The 18,981-nt window shown below is 47.2% G+C and overlaps 1 protein-coding gene across 7 annotated transcripts in view; it reads left to right on the forward strand.

Annotated features, from left to right (window-relative positions):
- The window catches only part of DYSF (dysferlin), a 201,252-nt gene that overhangs the window by 69,090 nt on the left and 113,181 nt on the right, over positions 1 to 18,981 (forward strand). For all 7 annotated transcript variants that reach the window (XM_081206891.1, XM_081206893.1, XM_081206895.1 and 4 more), the window contains 8 exons: positions 723 to 915; positions 1,554 to 1,709; positions 3,980 to 4,111; positions 6,555 to 6,721; positions 8,179 to 8,293; positions 9,031 to 9,136; positions 10,160 to 10,302; positions 14,147 to 14,320. In XM_081206891.1, coding sequence (XP_081063017.1) covers positions 723 to 915; positions 1,554 to 1,709; positions 3,980 to 4,111; positions 6,555 to 6,721; positions 8,179 to 8,293; positions 9,031 to 9,136; positions 10,160 to 10,302; positions 14,147 to 14,320 — 1,186 coding nt within the window. The remainder of the gene's footprint in view (positions 1 to 722; positions 916 to 1,553; positions 1,710 to 3,979; positions 4,112 to 6,554; positions 6,722 to 8,178; positions 8,294 to 9,030; positions 9,137 to 10,159; positions 10,303 to 14,146; positions 14,321 to 18,981) is intronic.

Consider the following 18,981-nt stretch of genomic DNA (forward strand, 5'->3'; position numbering starts at 1 on the left):
ATGGGCTCATCATCTCCTTTAGATATATAATATAATTCTAAACGGACCTAGGTTCAAAAGTCTCTCTCCTTACAGCCTCCATCTGCCTGCATGCCAGCCTGAGGCTGTTTCTCCTCTAGAGGCATCATTAGCAAATCCTTCTTTGACTTTGCCCAGGAATAAAAGACCAAGACAACTCCCTTCAAAATGGAGATTTGCAATTGAATACCTTGATCGTGCGATCTAAGGTTAAACACTCACGTATAAACTAGCAGAAAACGCTAATAGTTAATTATTTTTATTTTTTAATATATTTTTATTAGTTTTCAGATTTTTACAAATCTGTCCAAATTATTTTGAGTTATTGAGTTAATTAATAGCCTGCTAAACACCCAGTGAGCTTTCGTATACCTCAGGGGAATTTTCCAATGTCAAACCTTTGAACAATACACATGCTGGCATTCTCTTTATAGATCTATCATTTTTATTAAATCTCCAAAAATATTCCCAAACATTTATCACCATATACACAATTTTCTTCTTCACTTCCTGCCCCCCACTTCCCCGATGTTTGCTTTTGTACTTCTTTTTGCTAGCTGTTTTAGCACATACAGAAACTCCGCATTTTAGTGTGCAATTAAACTGTTATCCTTAACATGTCCTCTCTGGAGTCAGCCTCGCACCGGGAGGTCCTTCTCGGCAAACCCTTGGGGTGATTCCCTCCTGCTCTTTGCCCTCCACAGCCAGCCGCTGGTGGACGTCACCCAGAAGCCAACCAGCACCCATCTGGACAAGTTCCTGTATCGCTTCCGCAGCACCAATCTCAACCAGATTGTCGAGGCAGCTCTGAGGTTGAAGCATGAAGACTCTGACCTACAGATGGTGCTGGACCAGGCGGAGGACTGGCTCTCCAGGCTGAAATCCATGGCGGAGGAGGTGAGGGCCTTGCCCCACATTCATTCATTTTGTAATTTTTGTACGTTGCTTGCTTCTATAAAAAGAACCCTCAAAGTGGTTTGCAAAAAAGATAAAACAAGAGGAAAGGCCAACAATGATCAAAGGCTTTCGAAAAGTTAAAATAACTTTTGGAAAGTTGAAACCAGTTTTCTAAACATCTGGGCAGGGCCGGATTTATGTTTGATGAGGCCCTAAGCTACTGAAGATAATGGGGACCTTTATATGTCCAGCTGTCGTTTGTCGATAACAAATTGTCGCTTTTTTGTGTTGAATATACGCTATATGGTAATTTATGGACCCAATAGGTATCTAAAGCCATTGGCACATGTTGCCCTGCAACCAGTCCATGCAGAATGTAGTCACCCTCTTTGCCGCCTGGCTTTTCTCACAAGTAGGGTTGCCATACATTTGATTTTCCTGGACATATCCAGAATACTGTGGTTGACAGCAGTGTCTGGGTGAAAATCGGGGAAATGTCTGGGAAATTCCGGGCATATGGCAGCCCATGTCGACAGTGCCATTTTTTTGCCATTTCCCCATAAAAATAGCTTAAAAATGCCTTTTTCGTGATCTTGCCCAAAAAGCTCAACAGCTTTGCCCCCAAATCTCTCTTCCAGCCTCAGAACAGCCTGCCAGACGTGGTCATCTGGATGCTGCAGGGAGACCGGCGCGTAGCTTATGCCCGGGTGCCAGCCCACGAGATCCTCTTTTCCCGGAGTGGGGCCAGTTGCTGCGGCAAAAACTGCGGGAAGCTCCAAACCATTTTCTTGAAGGTAGGCTCTGTGGGCCAAAATGTCTTTAAGGAAAAAGAAAAGAAAATCAATTCCTTTTGTGAAATGTTTAGGGCGCCGGATTGCAGAAATAACAACCTTGACGCAGTTACAGATAGGTAGCCGTGTTGGTCTGCCATAGTCAAAATAAAAAAATTCCTTCCTGTAGCACCTTAAAGACCAACTAAGTTAGTTCTTGGTATAAGCTTTCGTGTGCATGCACACTTCTTCAGATACAGTGTGCATGCACAAAAAAGCTTATACCAAGAACTAACTTAGTTGGTCTTTAAGGTGCTACAGGAAGGAATTTTTTTATTTTAACCTTGACGCAGTTTTGCAAAGAGAGAAAACTGCAAAATGCTTTGGATAAATACACAGTGATACTTTAAAACATAATGTTACGGAAAAATCTAGGGGCGAGGCTGCTCAGTCACCCAGCTCATTGAGCAGAGCCCGCGGGTCCCTGCGGAATAAAGGAAGGAGTCCAGCCACCAACCGGAGCAAATAGCTGTAGACCAAAGTTTATTGCACAACAGGTTCAAAGAGGAATTTTGAACCCCGAGGATGGGGGGACAAGGACTTTTAAAACTTTCCCACCACATCCCAGAATACAGTTCATACAGCATCATTGCTACATCACTGACATGTCACAAAAGGGGAGGGGTAGACAGATCCTGAAGCTTAGGCTGCAGTACTTTGGCCACCTTTTGAGGAGAGAAGGCTCCCTGGAAAAGACCCTGATGTTGGGAAAGATGGAGGGCACAAGGAGAAGGGGACGAGATGGTTGGACAGTGTTCTCGAAGAGACCAGCATGAGTTTGACCAAACTGCAGGAGGCAGTGGAAGACAGGAGTGCCTGGCGTGCTCTGGTCCAGGGGTCACGAAGAGTCGGACACAACTAAACGACTAAACAACAACAACAGACAGCGGTTACACTAGTTCAACCTTGGCAAACATGTCCTGACACATCTCTTAACACCTCTCAAGTATAAAGAGTAAAGGGACCCCTGACCATTAGGTCCAGTCATGACTGACTCTGGGGTTGCGGCGCTCATCTCGCTTTATTGGCCGAGGGAGCCGGCGTACAGCTTCCGGGTCATGTGACCAGCAGGACTAAGCCGCTTCTGGCGAACCAGAGCAGCGCACAGAAACGCCGTTTTCCTCCCACCAGGGCGGTACCTATTTATCTACTTGCACTTTGACGTGCTTTCGAACTGCTAGGTTGGCAGGAGCAGGGACCGAGCAACACCTCTCAAGTACCTATCGCCAAAGAACAATAAAACTCTTTACATATCCTTGTCCTGGGGCAAGTCCTTTCGACTTGACAGCTCAGGGAAGATATCTAACTTTATAAATTCATATAAAATCAGTAGTTTGACCAATTCTCTTCATTCCAATGCCATTTTGGCCTTAGAGGAAAGGACTCCTTTACCTTTCTCTCCTGCCATAATCCCTCAAGCATGAGGGCACATACACAACACCCCACCCAGGGAGTGCCCAAGAGCTCATCCCCAGTCTTGCCCCAATGATGCTGTACAAACAGTACTCTGGGATATGGTGGGAAAGTTTTAAAAGTCCTTGCCACCCCATCCTTAGGGTTCAAAATTCCTCTTTGAACCTGTTGCGCAATAAACTTTGGTCTACAGCGATTTGCTCCTGTTGGTGGCTGGACTCCTTCCTTTATTCCGCAGGGACCCGCGGGCTCTGCCCGACCAGCTGGGGGACTGAGCAGCCTTGCACCTAGATTTTTCTGCAACAGTACCCAAAGTTAAAATACCGAAACAGGCTCAAATTCTGATAAGCAATAAATAGGTTTCATTTGGAAATGCAGTAAGAAAATTATAAACATAAGGAACTGCAGAAAGAGTGGGAGGGGAGTGTAAATACGATATATGCAAAAACTTGATTTTTAAGAGTGTTTTGCTTTTTGTTTGTTGTAAAATGAAAATTATAAATAATAGATATATAATTCTTGCCAACTTCCTTAGTATCTTTGGTAGGCTTGTCTAAAGAGGAATGTTTTTAGCTGGTGCCCTAAAGAGTACCTATGTTGATATCAATTGGCAGGAAGTTCCCAAGTTTAGGCACAAGCAAACGAAATGATTGGGTTCTTACAAAGGCAGAGCGGCTGTTCCTTGACACCCCAAAATAGGGATGGGATGGGACTTGTGGGGGGTGGGCAGTGGGGCTTTTGGCAAGAGGTGTGATCCAGCCATCGCCCGGGAAGGCAGAGAGATGCTGGGTTTTCACAGCTTCTTCTCGGTTTTGTCTCAGTGTCCTCAAGGAGAGGTGATGGGGCCCAGGATCCCAGCCCAGATCCGGGTGCAACTGTGGCTGGGGCTGGCCGTGGATGAGAAGGAATTCAACAAGTCGGCCGAGGGGAGGCTCTCTGTCTTTGCGGAAACGGTGAGCCAAATCCTCTTTGGGTTGTGCTAGGCTTGGACTTTGTGGAGTCATAGGATGGCAGAGTTGGAAGGGAATCACAAACCCTCCAAGCTCCTCTATTTTCCAGGGACAGCCCCGGATTTACAGAAGCCATCCCGGTTTCTAATTTGATTCTGGAATGTCCTGCTTTTCCTTAGTACATCCCTATATTCATCAGAGAAATGTTGGAGGGTCTGGAGTCATGCGACCCCCGAGCCAAGGAGATAAGGAACTAGATAACCTTTACAAGACACCAGAAGGCAGCCCTTTGCGTGGCGAGTTCCCGCCTTCCCCAGTGGAAATAAAGACACATGACACAATTATTAAGGTTAATGGGCAAAATAAGGTCACAACTTTATTGGTTACAGGGGATGAGCGGTATTGGCTTAGGCATTGGTCCTAACCGACTATATCAGACTTCAGCCCGTCTGCCTGAAGTCCGGGAAGGGTTAACCACCAGTAGGGGGAGTCATGCACATCAACTAGGAACTCCCCCGGAGTCACCGATAGGGGGCGTGCCTTAGGCACTCACCTCCTTAGGCTTCAGACAGGGCCACGCCCCCTGGAATCCTTTATCGGACTACCCTTCAATATGTGGGGCAGGTGATGGCGCTACCTCCCTTCTTCCATCTACAGAGCAATACCAATGCCTAACCGCCAATACCCAGAAAGCTGTGATGATTTGCTGCAAGGTAGGCGAAAATCAAATGGCTGGTGCCAATTTGCCAAGTAGAAAAATTCCTACTAGGCCCCTCAACGGTGACCAACCAAGGTCCATAGCAAGGTCAAGGAATGAAAACTTTAAAGGATCAGGAACAGCTGGTAGGAGGAAAGAGAAGGAGATCCCCGGCCACGCCTGCCTTCAATAGGGCAGGCCACGCCCCCAGAGCCAGCTGATTGGCTGGCCAGGGGGTGACGCGGTCGGGGATTCCCCCCAATGGTGTGGGGGCTGGGCTCCAGCTACCGTGTGTGTGGTGGGGCCGTGAAGCCCGCAACCCCACCTCCTCCGAAGGGCAGAAGTGGCTTTATAGTTTTATTATGTTTTTATATATGTTGAAAGCTGACTGGGCAACCGAGTCAGATGGGCAGAGTAATAATAATAATAATAATAATAATAATAATAAGAAGAAGAAGAAGAAGAAGAAGAAGAAGAAGGACTGGATGTCCCTATTTTCATTGGAGAAATGTTGGAGGGTCTGGAATCACAGCTGAGGAACCTCTGACCAATAGCTGTCTGACCTCTGCTTAAAAACTTCCAAGAAGGGGAGAGCCTACTACATTCCCTGTCTACTGTTGAATACTTCTTCTTGTCAGAAGGTTTTTTTAAGTCACAATCTCCTTTCTTGCCATTGGTATGAAGGGCATTTGTTTTTTTGTTTTTGCCTTTAAAAAACCTTTGCAGCCAAAACTCATTTTTATGTACACCTAATTAAAATATCCTTCTGTTTGTGCATCCACGCGGCTTGTTTTCAAAGGAGATCTTTAGTCCCCTCCCCGCTTGTAGCCCTTCGGCTGAAATGGAGAATTATGCTTTTAGTCCTCAGGATTACAAGGGGGTCTTTGTAGCCCTCGATAAGGGCAAGTCCATGTTTCCTTGACTTCTACCGTCAGACAGGCAGATGCATAAAATACATGGAATCACCCAGAGCTGTTTTGCAGAAGATTGTTGCAGACACTTACCTGCAAGTAAGTCCCAGGGAACTGAATGGGATGGCCCTAAACGGCCTCGGTCCTGTATACCTGAAGGAGCGTCTCCACCCCTGTTGTTCTGCCCGGATGCTGAGGTCCAGTGCCGAGGGCCTTCTGGCAGTTGCCTTGCTGCGAGAAGCAAAGCTACAGGGAACCAGGCAGAGGGCCTTCTTGGTAGTGGCACCCGCCCTGTGGAACACCCTCCCATCAGATGTCAAAGAGATAAACAACTACCTGACATTTAGAAGACATCTGAAGGCAGCCCTGTTCAGGGAAGTTTTTAATGTGTGGCGTTTTAATGTATTTTTAATCTTTGTTGGAAGCCGCCCAGAGTGGCTGGGGAAACCCAGCCAGATGGTACAAATAATAAAAATTATTATTATTATTATTATTATTATTATTATTATTATTATTATTCTTTCAGGAGTTTTTGAACAGTGAAACATACAAAAGCAAAGTTTTTTGGCCAGTGAAGGCAAACACATTCCTCTCCTATGATACACAGCATCCAAGGGCAACTCAACGACACAAAGGCACATTTTCTATCAGCTTAGACATTCCCCTCTTGCAATAACGCCAGTGTTTCGCAGGGTTTCCTCTGTGTGTGTGTGTGTGTGTGTGTGTGTAGGGGTGTGTGTGTCAGGGTCTGTCCTCTTTGGGGATTGCCTCACCCTTTTCCTTGCTTCTTCTCCATTAAAACACTTTCCCCCTTCCCCCTTTCTCTTTCCCGTCTCAGTATGAAAACCAGACCAAGCTGGCCTTGGTTGGGAACTGGGGCACCACCGGCTTGACCTACCCCAAGTACTCGGATGTCACCGGGAAGATTAAGCTGCCAAAGGACAGCTTCAGACCCTCCGCTGGCTGGGCCTGGGCTGGAGACTGGTTTGTCAGCCCCGAGAAGACGTGAGTACAAAGAATCAGGAGGTTGTCAAGTTGGAAGGGACCCCTGGGGTCATCTAGTCCAACCCCCCCCCCAGAATGCAGGAATCTCAGCTAAAGCATCCCTGACAGATGGCCATCCAACCTCTGCTTAGAAACCTCCAAGCAAGGAGAGACCCCTACCTTGCAAGGGAGACTGAATGAATTTTATTATTTCGGTCACAGACCAGTTCCAGCCCACATACAATAAATATCAAGGAAGTCATAAAACACGATAGGGGTACATTTGCATTTGCAATTAGTTATAACAGGGACAATACAGATATAGCAACAGTTAAAAATATATATAAATTAAAACATATGATGGACTACATGGAATTGGCGGAAATGACTGGTAGAATCCGAGACCAGGGAGAAGAGTCGGTGGAAGAAGATTGGAAGAAATTTAAAGACTATTTACAGAAGTATTGCAAAATTAATAAATGTTAGAATGATGTTTGAATGAAGCTAAGCGGTTTCTAGCTGTAATGATATAAAAGAATATGGAAAATTGGATTTTTAAATAGGTAAAAATTTAATGTTATAATATATTAAGATCAAAGATCAGGATAATAAGGAGGGAAAGAAATTGCTGAATTAATTAACTGAATTGGAATACAAAAAAGGGAGGTATGAGGAGGTCAGGGAAACAAGGATATGAATGTAAGATATGGAAAGGTTGATTTATTTTTCTTTTTTTTATCTGTGTATTTACTCTGTATTTTTCTTGTATTTTTATCTTTTATTCTTGTATTTTTTGCTTTAATGGAATTCCTTTTTCTGAAACTTTAATAAATATTTATAAAAAAAACAACAACATAGTCACTAACATATAACCCAAAATTATCATTTAAAACCTTAATCGTTATGATAGCACAGCTTGTTCCCTAAGTTTTATGGCAATCCTACAGAATTTGGTTACCCTTAACATGGTCTCAGGATCCTTGTCCTCTGCCAGGGATTTTAGACATTGAAGTTCGGATTCATTTGGAGATTTTTGCGTAATAAATACCGAGTGTATATCCCCGCAGAAACGACAGTTTCTACCTCCATCAAGCTGCAGGGGCAGACTCGTTCCGCGTATGGTTTACCCTCAGATCTGCCCTAGCAAGGGAGACTGTTCCATTGTCAAAGAGCTCTTAAAGTTATTCTTGATGTTGAGTCGGAATCTCCTTTCTTGTTGTTTGAAGCCATGGGTTCGAGTCCTACGCTCCAGAGCAGGAGAAAACAAGCTTGTTCCGTCTTCTGTTCAATGGCCCTTGAGAGAAGATAGTTTGAGAATTATCAGCTGTTCAGCCCTCTGCTGCTCTGGCTTAGCGCCAGTGGAATTTTCCAGTGGTACCCCGCTAGCAATACACATACGGAGCTATTTTTGGTGTCAATGCACAACCAAACAATGATACTTACCACTCCCCGTCATCTCTCCATCCCACCCAACACAGGTTGCTGTACGATGTGGATGCTGGGCACATGAGCTTCGTGGAGGAAGTCTTCGAGAATCAAGTGCGCCTTCCGGGCGGTCAGTGGATCCACATGGCGGAGGCCTACACCGACGTGGTGAGGATCCCCCTCTTGGGACGCTTCTGTAGAAACTGGCTCCGTTGTGTGGGAATGTTCAGGGATGCAGGAGAGGATATATTGTTTTGATTATAGCCTTTCTAACTTGTGATAACAAGGTCACAATTTAGCAGAGTAACATTCCCCTTTTTAAACTTGCAGCGGATGTGTTTTCTCAGGCTCGCTAAAGCCTCTATAATAACTGTTCTGGTATTTTCCCCTTATTCCCTCATAAAAGATAAGACACGACATAGTCTTCTATAAAAGTATAAAAAGGTTTACTCACACATCATTCTGTTCACAATAGGATCCCAGAAGGCAGACTTATCTTAGAAAAGTAACATACACCTGGAAACTATCTCATAAGAAGACAGTCCCTTTGTCCTCTCTTGGAGAGCATCTATGGCTAAGCAGATGTTGCTTCTTCGATGCATGTAGTCACAGAGAGAGAGATGGCTGCTCTGCCCTGTGCTTTTGTTGTTACCTGCACAGGTGAGGCCACACCCACCTCTATAATCACATGCAGAGGAAGTCTGTCCCAGCCCAGAAGGAAACAGGAAGTTTACCTGCTGGCTGGACAAACATTCCTCCCCATGTGTAAACATGTTCACTCTAGGAATGTTGTACTTGACTGCTCTTGTGTTCCACATCCCACATGTTGGTTTAGGGGAGCTTTCCACAACCGCCACCCTTTGGAAAAGGACTGGGTTTCACAGGCTCCCTCTCTTCTTTTCCAGAATGGGGAGAAAGTCCTGTCTAAGGATGAAATCGAATGTCCGATGGGATGGAAATGGGAAGACGTGGAATGGGACACGGATCTCAACAGAGCAGTCGATGAGAGAGGTATTTTGGAGGGGGGGGATCCCTGTTTCCTTTAAATCTCCTTTCCTCTGTCTTCCGTGGCAATCGTCCCTTGGTGGGCAAAACCTCCTCTTGGATATTCAATCTTCCTGGGGTTTGGTTGCCCTCAAGTCAGCAGACTCATCTGGTGGGCTTTGGCCGGTGCAGATGTTCCAAGCGCAGTTCCATACGCTAAACCTTTTGAAATCTGACACGTTGGGGCCCATTTCCAAGATACTGCCCCTGTGTTTTCACCCCATGGAAATTGCCAAGTGCAAAGTGGTCCCCCTTGCTCGCTTAAGAGGTCAGGTGTTCCTTCTGGCCACTTCCATGCCCCCTTTTATGTCTTTTTTTAAAAATAAAAAAATAGATGTTTTCATGTTTTATTTAAGCATATTTACAATCAATCAATCAATCAATCAATCAGGTACACACTTAACCCCGAAAACCAAAGAGAGTAAAGGGAAAGGGTGAGAAAGAAAAAAGGATGAAGTACCAGACCCATTTGACTCCCTTCCACCAGCGCTCGTCGTATTTAATTTCTTATTTACATTGCATATCATTTATCGCTGTAATTACTTCTTTTATAGTACTGTTACAGTATAACATCAAGTCACCTTACAAGCTTAGTCTAAACATATCAGCATGTTATCTTTACAGCGCTCTTTGTTCATATATTCTTCGAACCATAACCATTGTGCCCTTAATTTCTGGTGGGTTTGATATCTTATTACCACAGTGAATTTTGCCAGTTCTATAAACTCTGTTAGTTTAATTAACCAATCCTCTTTTGTAGGTATGTGATTTCCTTTCCAGTTCTTTCCAAGGAGTATTCTGGCTGCTGCGATTGCATATAGGAATAATTTTCTCCTATCTTGTGGTACCTCCTTTCCAACTCTGCTCAGCAAGAATTGTCTTGGGGTTTCCCCCCCTATAGATATTCTGAGCATCTTTTTTAATTCTACAGGGATGCAGCTCCAATTTTTTTTTACTTTTTTTGCATCCCTTATCTGTCTTGTCTCCAAGGGTGGGAATACGGCTTGACCATCCCGCCAGACCACAGGCCGAAGTCCTGGGTGCCAGCAGAGAAAATGTACCACACGAACCGGCGCAGGCGATGGGTGAGGCTTCGCAGGAGGGACCTGGCGCAGAGGGAAGCTGTGAAGAAGGTACACCTTTTTGGGGGGGGTGAGGTTGTGGGTGCAAGAAAAGGGAGAGCATGCCAAGCCAAGCGAACTGCCTCGCCAGAGTGGTGCATGCTCTGGTTATCTTCTGCTTGGACTACTGCAATGCATTCTACGTGGGGCTACCTTTGAAGTTGACCCAGAATCTACAACTAATCCAGCATGTGGCAGCCAGACTTGGGGACTGGGAGGGGCCACCGAGACCACATAACACCGGTCTTGAAAGACCTACATTGGCTCCCAGTACGTTTCCGAGCACAATTCAAAGTGTTGGTGCTGGCCTTTAAAGCCTTGGTCCAGTATACCTGAAGGAGCGTCTCCACCTCCATCATTCTGCCCGGACACTGAGGTCCAGCTCCAAGGGCCTTCTGGCAGTTCCCTCACTGCAAGAAATGAGGTTACAGGGAACCAGGTAGAGGGCCTTCTTGGTGGTGGCGCCCTCCATGTGAAATGCCCTCCCACCAGATGTCAGAGATAAACAACTACCTGACATTTAGAAGACATCTGAAGGCAGCCCTTTTTAGGAAAGTTTTTAATGTGTGACATTTTAATGTATTTTTAATCTTTGTTGGAAGCTGCCCAGAGTGGCTGGGGAAACCCAGCCAGATGGGTGGGGTACAAATAAATTATTATTATTATTATTATTATTATTATTATTATTATTATTTATTATAGAATCATAGAACGGTAGAGTTGGAAGGGACCCCAAAGGCCATTTAGGCCAACCCCTTGCGATGCAGGAATCTCAACCAGATCACCCACGACAGGCGGCCACACAACCTCTGCTTAAAAAACCTCTCTTGGTTGCTGGACAATGTCAGCACTGACAGACAGCAAGCAATGGCTCTCCAGGATTTCAGACAGGACATTCCTTTTCTTTTCTTTTTTCTTTTTGGCAAATTTATTTTTTTTGGGTTTTTCAAATTAAAATTTTCCAATAACATATCAACATACAACATACTGTATTTTTCGCTCTATAGGACGCACTTTTTCCCCTCCAAAAATGAAGGGGAAATGTGTGTGCGTCCTATGTAGCGAATGCAGGCTTTCGCTGAAGCCTGGAGAGCGAGCGGGGTCGGTACGCACTGACCCCTCTCGCTCTCCAGGCTTCAGGCAGCTATCCGCAAGCCTTCTGAGCGCAGCAGGAGTTCCCGCCGGGCTCCGAAGGCTTGCGGATAGCAGCCTGTTCTGGGGGCTGGGGGCTGTGGTCGGGGGAAGCCCGGGCTTCCCCTGTCCCCAGCCCCTCAAGCTCCGGGAGCATCGGCGAGGTTGCGCGCAATCTTGCCACCGCTCCTAGCCCTGTTCTGGGGGCTGGGGTTGGGGGAAGCTAGGGCTTTAGGGGGGAAATAATTCCCCCCTATGGTCCGGTGCGCCCTATGGAGCGAAAAATGTGGTATTTTAAACATTTTTTTCAGTTCATTATATATCAGACAGGATGGAAGCCCGGAACAAAAGAGCCCCCAAACTTTTATTAGCTGCTAATCCCCATGTTACACTCCCCCAAACTACATCACTAATACATCATGAAAGGGGAGGTCTGGTGGCAGTAATCTGAGCATCCTGGACCCTGCCCCATGATTCTCCTTCCCCTCCACCAAATGCGCATCAAGTGAAACAAAAGAGATATTTACATTTCCCTGTTTTCCAGCCAAGTTCATCACACCCTTTTGTCTTCATCTGGGTTTGCTATTTGTGGGATGACTGCCTGTCTGGCACTCAGGTATCAGGATGCCAGGGGTTATCACTCAGGCAGAGAAGCTGCTGAGTAGCTGATCTCACATGTCTATAGGAATTTCTGAAGTTTTCCCAGTGAGCCAGTACATAGGAACATTTATCAGTGAATTCGTACATTTGGTACCGTGCAGCAAGGCCCTTTGAATAGAAACTGTGATGAAGTATTTTGTGGGGACAAGTCACAAAAGTAACAAAAGTGATTGTGCTGATTTTGGTAGTGGGCTGCATGTGCATGATATCTGCCCACCCCCCAACCTATACATAAATTCTTGCAACAGTATGGTAAACCTGTTGATGACTGTTAACGACTGCAATTAGTCCTACAGGAAAAAGCAAGGGACTTTTCCTAGGAGGTGAGGATCAAAGTTAGTTGGACTTCCTTGAGCTCTTCTCTAGGGGTCTCCCTTGCACAGCAAATCCGCCAGCGCAGAGAGGGAAACCCCCAGAAGTTTTATTTGCTGCTTTTAAACCTTTAAATCGAAAGAGACGCATGAAGATGGTGGGGAAGAGGGGCTAGGAAGATGCAGCGAGGAGGACCCAGGTGGAGACTCAGTGCTGTGGGATGCAATTTTCTGGTCCGGATTCGCTGGTTTTTTAAAAAAAATTCTGAAAGGCCCTCATTCCATGAAAGACTCACAAAGGGCTTATCTACAGTCACTTTTCCTCTGCCATTTCCAGGCACAGTCGGCACCTGAAAGCTGTGTCTGTACGCTCTCTTGTTTTTTTAAGCTAGGGAGCTTTCCTTGCAAAAACCCGCTCTTTAAAGCGGAATCGGAGCAAATGGCCGCGGAATACCCCATTTGTTGCTCTTCAGGTTGACAGAGCGGGTTTTTGCAGGGAAATCCCCAGGGCAAAATGGAAAAACAGGGGGCACTCGAGTACGCAGCTTTGAAACACAGAACTGCACCTGGACAAAAAGTCTCAGGCTGGGGTGCCAACTGGAATAAAATGGGGCGGGGGGGTAGGAGGTAAGCTCCACCCCACATAATTGATCACAAGACGCAAAATACACACTATTTGAATGGCAAAAAAGTTTGGGGGCACCAGTCCCCTCAAATGTTTTTTTTTTTTGGGGGGAAACGAAGGGACCTGGGACCCTAGGAATTCCACTCTCCCACCACCAATGGCAGGGTTTGTCTCTCCTATGTCAGCTGGCTGAAGAATGGGCTGACTCTGAGGATGTGCACAGCACAGATGCGCCGCTGCGGGTTGTGGACGCTGCGGGTTATGAACGTGCATCCTGCACGGATCACATTCACAACCTGAGAGTCCACTGTATATCATTTCCCAGTGAGCTTTAACCTTACTACAAGACCACCACATATGATGATGATGATGATGATGATGATGATGATGATGATGATGATGATTTATTTATATCCCACCCTCCCCAGCCGAACCCGGGCTCAGAGCGGCTAACAACAGTAAAATGATACAACATTCTAAAATCATTTCATTATAAAAACAGTTCAAATCAGATTAATGTCAACCATTGGGCTAGAGTTCTGTGAGGATTACAGAAGGAGGGTGTCAGACTGTGCCTTTGCCTGGTGGAACAGCTCCGTCTTGCAAGCCCTGCAGAAAGATGTCAAGTCCAGCAGGGCCCTGGTCTCTTGTGACAGAGCGTTCCACCAGATCGGGGCCACATTCGAAAAAGCCCTGGTTCTGGTTGAGGCCAGCCTAACATCCCTGTGGCCCGGGACCTCCAATATGTTTTTGTTTGAAGACCGTAAGGTCCTCCGTGGGAAATACCAGGAGAGGCGGTCCTGTAGGTACGAGGGTCCTAGGCTGTATAGGGCTTTAAAGGTTAAAACCAGCACCCTAACCCTGATCCTGTACTCCACCGGGAGCCAGTGCAGCTGGTATAGCACTGGGTGAATGTGATCCCACGGCAAGGACCCCGTAAGGAGTCTCACCGCGGCATTCTGCACCCGCTGGAGTTTCTGGGTCAGTCTCAAGGGCAGCCCCACGTAGAGTGAGTTACAATAATCCAGTCTGTAGGTGACCGTCGCGTGGATCACAGTGGCTAGGTCAGGGCGAGAGAGGTAAGGAGCCAACACTTAGCTTAGAACCTTCTTTCCCCTCTTTCCCGCAGTATAAACAGGAGGAGCTGGAAGGAGAAGGCTGGGAATACGCCTCGCTCTTTGGCTGGAAGTTCCACCTGAAGTACTGCAAGACCGACTCCTTCCGCCGACGGCGCTGGAGACGTCGGATGGAGCCCCTCGAGCAAACGGGCGCCGCGGCCGTCTTTGCCCTGGAAGGGGCCCTGGTAGGCTCCCCATATTCTTTCTTTCTGGGTGGGGGGCTCAGCGCCGCCTGTTCAGCTGTGAGTCGGTAGAACGGGGTGCATGAGGAGCAATGCTTGCACCGCCGCCTGCCACTGCGCACTGGCCCCAACCCCAGCGGTGTGCAAAGCGAAGACCCTTGAGGGAAGCATGCCCATATACCGTATTTTTTGCTCTATAAGACGCACTTTTCCCCTCCTAAAAAGTAAGGGGAAATGTCTGTGTGTCTGATGGAGCGAATGCAGGCGGGAGGCTCTGCTCAGCTCTCCCTCTAAAGAGCCGCACACACGCTCTGCGCGCTCTTTAAAGGGAGTGCGGCTGTTGGGGGAGCCTTCCTCCCGCTGCCTGGGAGAGGCTGCACACAGCTATCCCATAAGCCAGGACAGCTGCGCAATGATCCCTCTTGCTGTTCTGGCTTCTGGGATTCAGAATATTTTTTTTCTTGTTTTCCTCCTCCAAAAACTAGGTGCGTCTTATGGTCTGGTGCGTCTTATAGAGTGAAAAATACGGTATGTGCTTGCAGGCCAGGAAGATGTTTTAGGCCTGTGAGGCTGTGGCTGTGCTCAGCTGCCTTCAGATGGGGGCTGACAATTGGCGCAACATTTGATGATCTCCTCCTACTGGTCCACAATATAAAGTGTCCTTTCATACTGCATCACGGTGTGGTACGCTGGTTTGACATCATCTGATAGGAAATGCCTACAGAGGGTGGTGAATACAGCACAAGATATTATGGGCTGTCCCGTGAATCTGCTGGATGAAATAGCGGAAGAACGTAGAGAGCCAGTGTGGTGTAGTGGTTAAGAGCGGTAGTCTCCTAATCTGGGGAACCGGGTTCGGGTCTCTGCTCCTCCACCTGCAGCTGCTGGGTGACCTTGGGCCAGTCACACTTCTCTGAAGTCTCTCAGCCCCACTCACCTCACAGAGTGTTTGTTGCGTGGCAAGTCCCCTCCACCATGTGAAATGAAGACACTGGACACATTATTTAAGGTTAATGGGCGTAAAAGGCCACAACTTTATTGATTATAGAATTGAAAGGTATTGGCCTTAGGCATTGGCTCCTATCGGCTACCCGGCATGGAGACCGGGAAGGGTTATCCACAAGCCGTGGGAGTCCTGTTGGAGTACGCCAACTAGGATGCCACGGGTGTCACCGCTCGGGGGCGTACCGGAGGCCCTTACCTCCCTAGGTTTCAGACAAGGCAACGCCCCCCGGAGTCCTCTACCGGACTACCCTTTCCTTGGGGGAAGGTGATGGTGCTTCCTTCCCCCCCCATTCATTTGCATAACAATGAACCCCTGCCAATGCCTAACCACCAATACCGTAGAGTTGTGACGTTTGCTACGAGGTAGGCGAAAAAACCAAAAGGCTGAAAGTGCGCCAAATTGGAAAAATTCCTACCAGGCCCCTTGCGGCGACCAACCGGAGTCCATAGCAAGGTCAAAGCTAACTAAGCCTAAAGGGTGGGTGGGATGGGAAAAACTGCTCAGCTGGCAAGAGGGAAAGAGGGTGGTCCCCAGGCGTCCCTGGCCTTAAGTAGGCTAGGCCACGCCTCCCCAGCCCGCCGATTGGCGGGCAGGGTCGCAGGCACGCCCGGGGATTCCCTGGATCTCGCGGGGGCAAAAGGGCAGCCCCCGCGTGTGTGGGAGGGGTTAACCCGCAACCCCCTCTCCTCCCGAGGTCAGAAATGGCTTTGTGGGGGAGGAAGGGAAAGGAGAATGTGAGCCGCTTTGAGACGCCTTAAAGGGAGTGAAAGGTGGGATATCAAATCCAAACTCTTCTTCTTCTTCTTCTTCTTCTTCTTCTGCCTCAGGAAAGTGAGGAAAATCCTCAGGGATGATTCACACCCTGGCTGGCACTTTCTTGATCTCCTGCCCTGAAAGTGAAAGGGCCAATGTCCTAATGCTGTTATTCAGATCTACGGTGTGCCCCCATTTGGAACAGGGTGTGCTGTGTTCTGCTCACCTTGCCTCCAAAAGGATCTTGTGGAGTTGGAAAAGCCTCACAAACAGAAAGCCAAAATAAGAGGGACGTCCCATTCCACCATGAAAATTTTACTCTTTATACACCACCCAGCCCGACTGGGTTGCCCCAGCCACGCTGGGCAGCTACCAACATATAGAAAAAACATAATAAAACATAAACTTCCCTCTACAGGATTGCCTTCAGACGGCTCAGGGGTGGGATAACTCCATACCCTTCAACATATATCCAGCAAAAATAGGGACACCCTAAGGAAAAGTGGGACATTTCAGGATCAAATCTGGAGGGAGTGATGCTTCTGAATGGTGGTTGCTAGAAACGGCAGGAAGGGACAGTGCTACTGGCTTCAGATACTGCCTGCTGGTCTCCCAAAACGGGCCTCTGAGTGGCCTCTTTTGGTGGACCTTGGGGTCTCAAACTTCATAGATGCCCCGTGCGATGTTAAAATTTGGTGCCGCCCCCTCACCTTTCATTCTGCTTCAACCAGAGCCAGGGCCTTTTCAACACTGGCCCCGACTTGGTGGAACGTTCTGTCTCATGAGACCAGGGCCCTGCAGGATCTGATTTATTTCCGCAGGGCCTGCAAGACAGAGTTGTTCCGCCTGGCCTTTGGCTTGGAATCCACTTGATCCCCTCCCCCCTCTTTCCTTTTTCCTTTCTCCTTCTGTGATGGAACTCCTACTTGGGGACTTCCCTGGCTTTTTTCTGACCCACGTAGGACCAGTCTGAATAGTTGGCCTAGGCGAAGACTTGACGTTTTTATCCCCCAAAAAGTTTTTGATTTGAGTTTGATTTGATTTGATTTGAGTTACCACTGAAAGGAGGCTACATTTTAATGTTTAAATGTTTTAATGTTGTATTTTAATCTTGTTTTTTAAGTTGTATTTCTATCAATTCTTTTATATCAGGTGTTAGCCACCCTGAGCCCGGTCTTGGCTGGGGAGGGCGGGGTATAAAAAAAAATATTATTATTATTATGGCACCCCGGATGCTCTGTGTCCCGTGCAACCAAACCTCTCACTCCCCCCCCCCCCAATCCTCCTTCTGGCTGGACCAGATGCCCCCCCTCTGGCCTGATCTAGCAGACTCTTCTGAGGTCCTTATGGCATTAACCTCTGGCAGACCACTGGGCCGACCTGGCCCCCTCCAACTAGCTCAAACTACAACTCCCACCAGCGCCGCCTAGGAGTCGTAGTGCCGCACAGTCTGACTGTAGCGGTTTGGCCCGGGCTCTGCCGGGCTGCACCTTGGCTTCGGCCCACGAGGTGCCGGGTTCGAGGCCTGTGTCCTTCGGCAGCTGTCCCCGCTTGCGATGACCTCATCCCAGGGAGTCACAGACACCTGTCCAGGGCTGTTTTCCTAGCTGCTTTAAATGCTGCCGAAATCAAGGCCGCTGTTCGCATGCCTGGCTGGGAGCCTCGCTGTCAACCTCTCCCCCAAAGCTGCCCCTCACCGGCTCCCCCTTCCCACATTTATTTTCTTAACTAATATGCTGGCTTTCTTAAGACATTGGATTTCATAATCTCTTGGCTTTTCAAGGAGCTAATGGGAACCAAAGGACTCCCAGCACAAAGACGCTATTATATTTCCCCCTCCCTCTACCCTAGGAGTTTCCTTATTTTTTGCTACATTTCGTCCTTGCCTTCTTTCTTGACATTTGGAGTACGTTTTAAACAAGTTAATATATAAAATGTAATGTAGTGGTTTTTTTTAAAAGGGTGGTTTTTTCCCCCTCTTTGGTATATTCTTATTCGCCTTGAGACCGGGCCAAGTTTCCTTTACCATATGACTGTGACTGCCCTCAAAATGTGGTTCTGAAGGAGGTGGGCTTCATGGCCTCTGCCTGCCCCACAAGATGCCCTCTGGGAAGTCTAATCTGGTGCGGAGATTTCCGTTCTTCTTGCTCTCCTTCTTGCCCCTTCTCTTCCTCTTAAGAAGACCCCGGCAGGATCAGGCCAGGGGCCCATCCGGTCCAGGCTCCTGTTCTCTCTCTCTTTTTTAAAAAAAAGATATTTATTAGAGTTTCCAATTTTTTACAAACAAAAGAAAAAACAAACATAAAAATATTAAAAACACTTAAATTTCACAACTTATTTTCTTGTGACTTATTTCCCCGACCACCTCATACCTCCCCTTCTTGTATACCCAGTTTAAGTTGTTTATACAGCAAATCCTTATCTCAACATCTTAAATTATTATAGCTTTAAATTCTTGCTTACAAAAAGAAAGCCGTTTTATCATAGTTACAGCTTGAAACCACTTAATTTCAATCCAGCATCATTCAACATTCCTTAATTTTACAATATTTTTGTAGATAGTCCTTGAATTTTTTCCAGTCTTCTTCTGCCGACTCTTCTCCCTGGTCCCAGATTCTGCCAATCATTTCTGCCAGTCCCATACAGTCAATCAGCTTCATCTGCCATTCTTCCAAAGTGGGTAGGTCTTGTGTCTTCCAACAGGCTCCTGTTCTCACGGTGGCCACGCAGATACAGCAATGGGAAACCCCAAGCAGGAGCTCAAGAACACTTTCCGACTCCATGGAAAACCCAGGTCCCATTTGTTCCAATTCAGGGATGAATAGCGGGTTTCCCTGGAAAAGCAGAGAAACAGACAAACAAGCAAGCAAGCCAACCAAAAACCCACTCAGAGAGAGACCTCGAA

The sequence above is a fragment of the Podarcis bocagei genome (assembly GCF_964188305.1).
Source record: "Podarcis bocagei genome assembly, chromosome: 9".
Classification (NCBI taxonomy): domain Eukaryota; kingdom Metazoa; phylum Chordata; class Lepidosauria; order Squamata; family Lacertidae; genus Podarcis; species Podarcis bocagei.